At 37.8% G+C, this 12,162-nt stretch overlaps 1 protein-coding gene across 1 annotated transcript; it reads left to right on the top strand.

The window, feature by feature from the left end:
• The first annotated feature begins 6,652 nt into the window (after positions 1 to 6,652).
• Positions 6,653 to 9,768, top strand: LOC149040232 (uncharacterized). The gene has a single exon (XM_089183009.1). The coding sequence runs from the start codon at positions 6,902 to 6,904 to the stop codon at positions 8,495 to 8,497; it is 1,596 nt and encodes a 531-aa protein (XP_089039135.1). The 5' UTR covers positions 6,653 to 6,901; the 3' UTR covers positions 8,498 to 9,768.
• The last annotated feature ends 2,394 nt before the right edge of the window (positions 9,769 to 12,162 follow it).

Here is a 12,162-nt window from a genome sequence, read left to right as displayed (position 1 = left end):
GTCATTGTTTAGACAGGCCCCTATTTAAACCAGCTCTGAGCCAGCCTGTCTAAATATCGCAAATACATACCCAGACTGCAAATGATGTGGTTGACTTTTCCAGATGTACGTTACGGTGACCTACCTGAATTTAAAATTACCCAAGGCTGTGCTCCGCCCTACTCTTATTTATTTTCTTGTCCATTCGTCCAACAAAAAGATAAAATATCTCTTTAAGGAAATTGGCAAAAAAAATTTGATTAGGGATGGAGAGAAATTCAACTAAAAGAGATAAAAATTATTACGATCAGGAGGAAGTGGACTACAAGCAGTCCCTCCTTTTCGGCGGAGTCCGTCGCATCATTCAATAAAAAACGTTCATGCGTCAATCAACAGGCAGTCACCGGGCATTTCAATAAACTTTTCAAGATTATTTGGCCCAAATTCCCGCCAGTCAGAGCCAAAATTAGGTTAAAATTCCTCACCCAAATGCGGGATACGATCTTCCTTTTCTAAGTAAATACAAGATTAGCGACCGTGACTTTGTTCGATATGTTTTCTTCTGAGCTATCTGCTCGCGAAAGTGAACTTCTTATCTTTAAAAACCCTCCATATCAAACGATAGACCACGTTTATTCTGCTGCAAAGACTTGACAGCTCTGGTTTAAGTTCCTCACCCCACCCAGGAAGGGGTCAAAATTTCTCTCCTCCCCTGCTACGGAAGACAGTCAAATGCCTGTGCGTTACTCAGCCGGGGAGAGGGGGGGGATGTTGAAGCTTCGAAATGAGTGGAATTCAATTTTTTCGTGTAACTCGCAAGGAATAAATGTTATTTAAATAAGACTAGAGGACATCGTAATCACATTCTATAAGCCCCGGCTCAAAATACTTTCGTCAAAATGCGTTGATTGTTATGTAAAAACAGTTTTTGCTGTCTGTCATACAAAAACCTATATCAAAATGATCAATATTGGCTAAAAATGACGGTAAACAGTTTTCACCGGAAGTTACAGTTTCAATTCAGTGGATATTAAAACCTTAACATCATTTTAAGTGGGGAATCCTAGAAATTTGATTTCTGAGAGTCGTATATAGTAACTACCCTTGTGGCAGCTGAATCGAAACTCTCCCATCAGAAACGAGAAATTTTCTACTATTTAGAAAAAAAATTGGGGGAATGAAAAAAATTCCGGGAACTCTTGTACCCACGGCCGTTCTGCACAATTTCATATTTTCGTTTTATTTTTGTTGTTTCGTTTTATTTTATTTCCTTAAGCGGTCCAAAAACATGCTGAACTTTAATTTTAAATTTATTTTGCCAATTTCTTCTGATATCTTCTTAAGTGGTTTGATCCGTACGTATTCGATGACCTTAAGTTTCAGTAATCATTGTTTGCAAAAAAAAAAAAAAAAGAATTAAGTATGTAATAACTGAAGTGTAAAGTTGTTTATTTTCCATGTGATATTCATAGCTTCTGTTGGACTGTTACCATACTTAGATGTGTTCAGGATTCAGAGCTGGTTTTTTCCCCGCCTTTCCACTGTTTCGCTTTAGTTATTTATCGTGTCCAGAAATTTAAATTCATTGGTGTTATAATATTTCTTTAATGTTTTGTTGAGTAAATGTTAATGCTTGTGTTCTAAGACAACTTCTTTAACCAAGAGGGGTCATATAGTACAGTTGTCGAGCTATGTAGAAGGACGGTACTATCAACATCTGACTACATCTTAGAAATGTTGATCTGAGTGATGGTTACAGTACTAAACACATTAGATAGTCCCGCGGACGCTGTAGTAGCGAGCAAAGTGTGTATTTAAGAGCTAAACACGGTCTCTCAGTGATTCAGGAACATCTTAAAGTGCAACTCAAGACAGGAATCAATGCCCTTAAGAGGCTTGTTTAATCAGTAAAGAAGAACAAAGAAAATCATTTCCGGTGTCTGTCCCGTCAAACGTGTCGCCTAAAGTGTCACACAAGCTATATGCAGTAGGAGTTTACTGCTCCTGGAATGGCTTACAGCTGATACAGGAGAGGAGAGAGTTGACTTGCTGCATGACGTAAGGATAGCTAAGGCGCTGCGTAAACAGGATATAGAGCATCGTGATGTATCATGGATATTTGGTCAAGATGGTGTAGAGAAAATTAAGATCTTACAGTTTAGATCGGCCTGAACAGAAACGAGATTGGTAATATAAAAATCATAACTAACCTATTGACGTAATATTATTCACATCTAAAGGGGTTACATTACAACATCATGATTACAAAAGTTGGAGAAGGGGCGTTCACAAGTACCACCCCCAAGTTACTACGTGCTAGTCATAATAACTATCTAATTGGGAAACATGAAGGGTATCACACGTTTACAGCTTTAAGAATGAGAAGTGTCCAACGTGACCTTTTACCAGAGAGATTCACTCTTCCTGGATTAACAAATTAACTTAATTAATAACATAGCTTTCCCGAGACACTATCACGAGTTCTAATTACCGTAGAAACTGAACAACTGTTTCCATGTCAACTTCACGATCTTAACGAGGAAAACGTGACCAAACTCCACCGTTAAGATGAGACTTCCAAAAGGAATAAGAAATAATCAACCTGCCTTTTAATAAATTTTTTTGCAGGAATGGTTTAAAGTAATATAATATTACCATTCCTTTCCCCGACACCAATATAAGGAAACACTTACGATATTTCAGATTAAATATAGTTAAATTTTTATCGTTTAACACAGGGCGAGAAAAGCACGAAAGCCCGGTTAATGAAACGAAAATTTCAGACACGGCTACTGCATCATTTTACTCGCTTAAACGGAGATCTTTTTCACTCGCTTGCGTGCCATTTTACTCTGCACCGAGCTCGACACAATTCGTTTCGCCGGAAAGATAAGCGAGTAGAGAATGGAAATAACTTGGCCTATTTATTCAATGCAAGAGTCTTTCGTCGAGCAGCAGATCAACCTCGTGATTACATGACCCCATTGCCTTGTTCATTTGATCGTCCCAGTCGTTATCTTAAATATACCCATCTCCAGTACTTTCTTAAAGCCCTCACACAGTGCGAGAGACGGGAAATAATTAAATTTATTTGAACTTGGGAAAGGCTATGATATTAAAGGTAGCATTTCGGTTTAATTAACCTTTTCGTTTTCTTGCTATCAAAACTGTAAGTTGAACGTTAGGGCGAAAAAAAAAAATTTTAAATAATCTTAAAAATGTCGGTGAGTTCAACAGATTATCACTCGGTGACCCAAACAGGTTGAAGATTGTTTATTTTTGGACAGATTAATTCGTGGCACTGAAGACACAGAAGTTAAACCTTGGCAAGTGAAAATCAGTAAACTGAATGAACACAAAGTAATGTAGCAAGTTATTTAAGAGTTTCTGACAAAAACCGCACTTTCCCCGTTCCTCCGCTTTGACATCTTTGGTGAAGGCTTAGTCCAACGAGAAATACATGCAGTAACACAATAGTGAATTACCCCCTCATAATTTTCTGTCATCTCTAATTTATGATAAAGACAAGTCTTTCGTTATCCTTTTAAAACAATTCTGAATTGATAAAGAAGAATGAATTATTATTGAATGATCATACTGATTTTTTTGTGTTGTTTATCAGTCTGAGTTCATCTTTTGAGTCACGGCACAGTTATGCATTGTCATCATGTGAGCATTCACATATATTGAGTTTCTAATCAGTGATTATGTTTAAAACCGTTTATTTCTGTTGTGACTATTTAAAGCTTCTGATGGACTGTTATTATTCTTAGACATACTTAAAAGCTGGTAACGATTTTGACCTGCCTCTTTCACTGTTTCGCTACCAACTCAAGCGGGCAATATATTGTAGCCGACTATGACTTGACAATCAAGGTGTTTGACAATAGTGGCAAATTTGCGAAGTGTTTCAGACTTCCTCCTCTTATTGATGACAATGGTAAAGAGCTATCTACAGAAAACTGGAAGGTTAAACTGGCGACAGACATAAACGACAACATTTATGTGCTGGTTGAAGAAAAGAATCATCAGCTTGGATTTTTAAGTTTGATAAATCCGCTGACCAGTATCACAAGTTTCGCGAGAGGACAATGGACCTCGAGTGTAATCTGTGTAAACTGTCAGTTAGTGATAGTGGCAAAGTGATGGTATTGAAAGGAAATTATACAAAGGACTATCATTTTGTGGATCTATACGAGACTGATGGCCAGTTTGTTTGCAGTTTTGGAGAACAAAATTTGAAGAGCCCGCGAGACATCAGCACTGTAAGTGATAGCAAAGTTACAGTGGTGGACTAAACGCCTTCCCATTATGTACACATATTTAGCGAACTCGGTAATCATCTAAGTAAGTTTGATCTCAAAGGGTTTGTGCACTTTCAAACATTGCATTTCAAAGGGAAAGTCAACAAGTCGTCTTGGCTAGTACTGAAGATGAGAAGGAGCTCCGATGTATTGGAATATACACCAAAGATGGTGAGTTTGTACGAAGCGTTTTTATCTACAAAAGTGGCTATTTCCTGTATGATTGCAGTGAGCACTGAAGGACGCATTGCAGCTCTAGGACCTTCATATGTCAAGCTAGAGTCCGGCGTCATGGATTACAAAATAGGATATCAGTTGATTGTTCTATAAAACTGATGCAAATGTTCTTGACTTGTTTCCTCATTCATTTTGCGGAATCAACTCAGGCCTGAGAAAATAACCCCCTTACTTTCTCTTGGTTTGGGCGTAAGGTTTTGAACAATTCTACTTTCAAGAGAGGTCTACTGCAAAGTGTATGATCTGATTTCGTTCTTGTCTGGATTGTTTGCTATGTGGGTTTTCTTTTTTTCCTTACGAAATTAATTATAAAACAGTTTAACACATAATACGTTTTAGATAGGACACAGAATCATATACCTTGTTAGCGACGTTTTTCTGCCACTTAGTCGAGTTTTTCACTTTATGTCTTTTTAGACCCTGGAACATTCGCAAACGAATGTAACGTAGTTTCGGTTCTTCTTGATAAACAAAGCTTATCAATTTAGGAATCTCATTCATGATTCTAGGCTAATCATCACTGACCCTCAACCTCGTGTAGGTATATTTCTTTTCAAGATGCGATTATTAATTCACGATTTTAGCTGCTAATCATTTCTTATACCGAGGTAAAACCAGCACTAGTGGATATATTTGTCTATTCTCGTTATATATTTTTGTCGGAGGACGTAAGGTTATTATAAGGAGAAGCTGAATGTGATTCCTTTCTTTAAGTGAAAGGGTTGATAGACAATTTTCTTTGGATGTATTTGTATGATTTTATATTTTAATAAGCGTGTTCCTAGACCCTGTATAATTGCAGCAGTGGCATTCACTGTAATGATTCCATTTAGCGCTTGGGGCGATTACTTACTTTTGGCACTTCAAAGGAGGGCGCTTATTCGAGACAAGGCGGTAATTAGGGACAGGGCGCTGATTAAGAAAAGGGCGCTTACCGGTATTTCTTTTCTAGAAAAAGCAGAATATGCAAAACAAAGCTTTGATGTTTATTTGAAGAGAATCAAGAAGACTGGAAAAAGGAGTTGTAGTCTCTTGATCCTTCCTGATTAGAACGACCAGACTAGCAATCGTCACACGGAAAACATGTCTTATTGACAAAACAATGGTCTCCTAGATTCGTTCATCCCACATAGATCGTACTTACCACGCTGAAGTTGCAGTTGGGTAAAAATGAGAGATGGACACGCGTGCAGGGCTGCACGCGTACGCTGCTTACGAAAATTTTAGACACGGCTACTGCGTCATTTTACTCGCTTAAACGGCGTGCTATTTCACTCGCCAGCGTTTCATTTCATTCAGCGCCGAGCTCGACACACTTCTTTGTTCTCTGTAATACGTGCGTTTGTTTTTATCGTGCAATTTGAGCGATAGAAAATTTTAATTAGGCGTGCAAACCATGAACACCGGCTCCGCTGCGAAGCCGGCGTGTCAGTTTTCTCGCTGCCGTTCGTTCACCTTATTCTCTGTTTGCCCGTTGAGGGTCACATTTATGACGAGATCATTCGTTTGAAGGAACTGTGCACCCACGTGAGCATAATATAGATGAAAGACTGAGACGAAGACCACAAGACCGACATCTCACTCGCTCGCTGTGCTCACTCGTGAGCTATCGAGTTGAACACTCGAGGAGAAATTCTTCTTGAAATGTAGACTAGGTTATTAATTACAGTTCAAATTCATCATTGTAATGATATTCACACCCGTCTGTTTTGTTTTCAGCTTTTGTTGATTTCCTAGCCACGGGTGGCGTCTCTCCGTTTGAATTATTTCTCTGCATCTTAAACTACTCGAAAAATTTAGCTTCACATTCTCCTGTTCCTTTTCTGTAAAAAAATTTATCGCTGATTTTAGCATGGTCGCGTATTATTGTGTTACTTTCCATGATGGAATTCTTACTGAACAATTTTTAGCCTAAAGGTTTGCATTTAATTATGATAGAGCCAAAAAGAAAATGAATTGATCCTCTTTAATTAGTCAAAAAATAGAACTGGCTCAAAACATCAGATCAATTTCATTCACAGTCATAATGTATTCATAGCTATCTGCTATCTTTCCAGCTGTCGTTTATTTGCCATGAATGATGTTTCCTTGAGTTGTATTTTTTCGCTGTGTCTTCAGTTGCCCAAGGAAAACAACTTAAGAAGTTGAATATTTTTTAGGGTTGCTTCATTTTAACTGTCTAACTTTGAACACATATCGACAAAATTGTCTTCATTTCTTTCGTCGAATATTTACCGGTTAGTGTACAAACTTTGAACCTAGTTGTTGATAGGCCTTCGATTCATTCGCGCCGGAAAAATCGAGAAAAACTTTTAATATCGAAGGAATCTTCATAAGCTGCAAAACATTTTCAATTTCCTGTTTTTTTCCCAGTCACTATCATGTACTGGATGATAACAGCAGTTTTTAAAACTACTATTGGATGGCTTGTGGAGAAAGGCAGAGAAAAAGTAGCAGAAAAACTTAAATATGGCGACGTAACAGATCAACAACTTCGCGGCATCATCATACGTGAAATTGACGATGTGAAGTCTAAGCTGGATGGAATATCAAAGAAAGAGTTGAAAACAAGTATAAGCTCCTTTAGAGAAGGAATCGAGTACCTGTATAAAGTATTTGAAGAGACTAGGTCGAGGGATGAGCTTACTGAATATGCCACAAGGCAGCTCGCCACTGCAAAAGACAGATTCAAATTTGCTCGTCAAATGGCAACCATTGCTTTTTCAAATGAAGCATTATCAACAACTGACCGCATCTTAGCAATGCAGTACCGAGTGATGGCAACAGAATTAGAAACAATAGACCATCCCGCAGATGCTGTAGCATCATGTAGAGTGTGTATCGAAGAGCTAAACAGTCTGCCGGTGGTTCAGCAAAGTCTTCAAGAGCAGCTCAGGACAGGTATCATGGCAGTCAAGGGTTTATTTAGCAAAGAAGAACGACGGAAAGTTATTTCCGGTGTCTGTCTTATCAATCGTGTCGTCTACGATGTCACACAAACAGTATCCGTTAAAGAACCATTGCCACAATGGCCCATGATTGATACAGGAAAAGAGAAAGTTGATCTGCTGCGAGACCGGAGAGTAACAAAAATACTTTGTAGACAGGGTATGGAGAACTGTAGTGTGTCATGGATACTTGGTCATTATGGCGAAGAGGAGCACAGGTTAAATAATCCGAGTGGTATCGCTACCAACTCAAGCGGGCAATATATTGTAGCAGACTGTGACAATACAATCAAGGTGTTTGAAAAGAGTGGCAAGTTTGTGCAACGTTTCAGAGTTCCTGCTCCTCTTTTAGATGACATGGGTAAGCAGCTATCCTTTACATACCGGGTGGTTCATCTAGTCGCAGACATGAATGACAACATTTATGTGCCGGTCAAAGAAACCAGTTGTGAGGACTCATACTGGATTTCTAAGTTTAACAAAACTGCTGACGAGCATAACAGTTTTCGCGTCAGGACAATGGGCTGCGAATGCAAACTGTCAGTCAGCGATAGTGGTAAAGTGGTGGTACTGAAGAGAAACTCTGGAGAGAGTTATGGGATTGTGGATGTTTATGAGGCTAATGGTCAGTTTGTTTGCAGTTTTGGAAGACAAATCTTGAGTTACCCGTGCGACATCACTACTGTAAGTGATGGTAGAGTTATGGTGGTGGAAGGATGGCTTTCGACGCCAGGTGTTCACATATTCAGCGAACAGGGTGACCATCTAAACAGGTTTGATCTGCAAAGGTTTCTGAGATCTCCAAAAATTGCATTTCACAGGGAAAGTCAACAAGTCGTCGTGGCCGGTAATAGGGAATCAGACATCTTGTATGTAGGGATATACACTAGAGATGGTGAGTTTGTGCGAAGTACTCTTATCCATATGGGAGAGTCCTTTATTCTGAATGGGATTGCAGTGACCACCGAGGGACACATTGCAGTAGTAACCCGGATTCTAGGTTCAACAAAAAAAGTAATCATCATTTAAAAAACGCACTGATTTTCCATTCTTACTTTCACGTTTAGTTTACTAACTGTTTATTATTACATAATAATAATAATAATAATAATAATAATAAACACAAAGCCTTTATTTTTCACAGGGCATGATGTAGCTTGAGACAAAAGTTTTATGCCTAGATTATAATAAAGTTCGGATATAACGCGCACTGTTATTGGTTGAAAGAGCGTGCTCTATGAGAGTATAGAGCATAGAGCTGAGCTAAAGCTGTCACGCCATCTGCCAAACTATACTATGTTCGAGCTTTTCCGGGACTTCTTTTTAGCTTTTTTCCGATAATTGAAAGTGAAATTTCGGAACTGAAGCGAGCCGACAAGTAGCAACAGAAGAATCAAACAAAGGTTTGTAAACATACCAGGCGCCGTAATTTACGTTATTAAAACGTGAGCAGATACGAAAATCCTCAAGGGAAAAACAAAATAGGCATTCGAGGTTTTAAAGATTGATTCACGCTCAGTTAGATTGCACGCTTACGTACGGAAATAAAAATCAAACACAGCTTACACTCATATAGTATATAAAGTTCAGTGTTCGAAAACAAAACAGAAATGATGAAAAATATAACCAAACTGGCATAACTGTTAAAATTCATTCTAATCATGACGGTGTCTGAGCGAATATGATCATGCTGAAGTCCATCGCGGCTCGCTCATCATGGCGATCTCCGGTCATCACAGCAAGCCTCAGAAACTACATCGGCCGCCCTTCGAGTGAAAAAATAAGAGCTTGCTCTGATATCCTTTCCGATGCGTTGAGTGGAAAGTCACATCTGTCATTGCAGCCGAGTTTTGCGACGCTGTCATCCCGAGCGATCTTCATGTTCCGGTGAATTTGGCTGTCGTTCATTCAAAAAACACTCGCCCTGAACAGTTTGTTTTCTACCTTGTCATATGAAAAAACTCGCGTGTTTTTATGAGCCATAATTCGGCTGAAGTTCACTGAACATTTCACTTCAAGATTCTGTATTAGAGCCTTAAAAACTTCAAGCAAAAGTGTTAAATTCGACCTACCGAACTATTTTAGTTTGTAAACTATCGCAGAAGGTGAACTTTGATGGTTTTTTAACTTTGATGGTTTGACACTTTTGACAGCTTTAGTCTTGTACAGCCAATCAGATTATTTGAATCATTCTAACAGGGATTCTGATTGGCTTATTGTAGCGTGCTTTATGAGAGTATAGAGCATGCTGACGACACTGTTGTTCGCTTTGGAAATAAAGTTTGTTTTGAAAATTGAAAGTAATGCTCGGGGAATTTAATGGATTCTTTATTATAAAACAAATAGAGAAGCCTTGGCTGTGCTATGTTCTGTTATAAAGCACTTAGGAAGCGGCTAGAGCACTCAAGAAGTGGGGAGAAACACGAGACGTAGTCGAGTGTTTCTCCCTACACTTCTTTCGTGCTCTAGCCGCTTCCTGCGTGCTTTATAACAGAACAGAGCACAGCCAAGGCTTCTCTATTTGTTAAATGAAAGCCTTTATAGCCTCAATTTATTAACTTTTGAAGCGTTGAAATTTAATCGAACAAATGTGATGCAGTTTAGAAAATTTTCTTGGAAAATAAGTACTACATCACTGATCATGTAGGAACTTTATTGACGGCTCCAGGCTTAGCTAGAGATATGATGCTTATTTGGCAATCAACCTAATGGTCCTCACTTCTTTAGATGTATTAATAAAATTGCACATTGCAGCTGCCATATATTTCTTTGTAATGCGAGGAAATACTTTTTTATGTCATGGCAAGGTGACACATCTGACACAGCAATAAGCTGAGATATTTGTTTATTCTCATTACCTGTTTACTGGATAATGTATGGATATTGTAAGGAGAAGTTGAATGCGATTCTCTTGTGTGTGTGAAAGGGCTTGATATCCAGTCTCTCTCACATGTGTGTGCGTCATTTTATATTTTAATCATGGTGCTCCTATCTTTCGATAATTTCAAAACTAGCCTTTATCCGTCTTTTAAGCATAATGCGTGGATAGTTACTGCTGTGATAGGCCTAACGTTTGCTTAAGTAGTTTTGAATACTTGTGCTTTTCATGTCGCATGTTTCATTAATCTAATGTAAAGTACAACAAAATTAGTAGAAAGATCGATCCTTAGAGATCAATTAAACTTGTCAGTAAAGACTAATTATTTCATAGCTGGCTAATCAATGTTAGGGGAAAAATTCATGTGTTTTAGTTCGTGTAATGTTAGTTCAAGTTTTGTTTCAATTCAAATTTTATTTTTCAAGTTTCAATTTATTTCTTGTATTCTGTTTGTTCTTTGACTCGACCGGTCGAGCTATAAAGAACGATGAACAAATTGCTCCATTCAAATTGTTGTTACCATTGTGTAAATTATAGCCAAAAATTGAATTGTTGACGTATCATAAAATGATATACTTAGGGTTTTTCGTGGGTTTTTGGGCATATATATTCGCTAATTTTCCATATGTATTCGTATACTTTCATATTTAAAATATTCGGGTTTTCCTTCTAGTAAGTTAAAAAAAATAATTAGATAAAAAAAATACTTAAAAAGCCACAGCAGTTTTTGAGTAGTAAACTAAGAAATTTTTGCTTTGTTCTTGCTTTCATTGTATACCTGTGTATTGGTACTTTTGTTGTTCATTACTAGTGAAATATTAAGTAAATATAAGTGTTAATGGTATTTTTGGAAAAATTGATTCTCACGGTAGTTAGCAGCTGAGTTTATACTCGTAATATTAATTTCCTTTCATACGATAATTTCCACACCAACCTTACATAGATAAGCAGAAATTTTTAATTACTTTTCCGCTTTTATTTCCTAAGCTGCTCTTCTTTAATTAGATAGGTATATTTTCTATGCCAGAGCTTGTTGTATCCGTCCTTTAAATTTTGAAATTCTTTTCATCGTAGAAACAGCGGGAACATTTAAGTAGTTTTCGTTTAACTTCAAGGAGACATTTTCTGCTTCTTTGTGTCCTTGTTCAAATATTGTAATTTGTGTTACAATAGCACCTCACGCCAGTTAGTTTTTAAACAAGTACCTTGTACAGCTTTTACTACAATTCGTTTAGCTTTTACTGTGGCATGATTTATGTTAGAGTGCTCTTCGAATAAAGTCTACTGTGGAATCAAAACGCTGTCTCATCCTTGACGTCCGTAGAAGTTCGCTCGAAGTAGATCTCAGTGTACTAGGAAATCGTGAGGAGTTTCTGCTCTCGCAAGCCGAGTGATCTCTACCGAGTTATTTCCCCCGTTTTGTACGTTTTCCGCAAAGTGCAGTTTATTGCGCGAAAACCTATCGTCACAAATTCCACGATTCATTCGCTTATTACAAAATGTCTCTCATTTTCCTGAAATTTGCTTGATTTCTTCAAACAAGTCCTGAAATCCGATTGGTTGTTGTGTTTTAGTAAAGCGGTCTTATTGCCTGGGATAAAGATGCGATTTGTGGATGCATCACACTGGTCACGGAAAGTTGATCACATTGCAAGGATCACATGTGATTTTTAAAGAAATGTTGTAAAGGAATTTATTCCCCGAAATATCGCATCGAAAACACAATAGTACAGTCAATACTATCGTTTCACTCAGTAAAGGTGGCGACATTTTTGCGCAATTACGCAGAATATTTAAAAACCAGATAATTTGGTTT

The sequence above is a fragment of the Pocillopora damicornis genome, chromosome 9 (assembly GCF_964200805.1).
Source record: "Pocillopora damicornis chromosome 9, jaPocDami1.2, whole genome shotgun sequence".
Taxonomy (NCBI): domain Eukaryota; kingdom Metazoa; phylum Cnidaria; class Anthozoa; order Scleractinia; family Pocilloporidae; genus Pocillopora; species Pocillopora damicornis.
Note: the sequence above shows the minus strand (reverse complement) of the source record. Positions and strands in the feature narration are given on the sequence as shown.

Bases quoted from the DNA above. Each gene is read 5' to 3' on its own strand.
- LOC149040232 (XM_089183009.1), top strand. From the start codon at position 6,902: ATGTACTGGATGATAACAGCAGTTTTTAAAACTACTATTGGATGGCTT.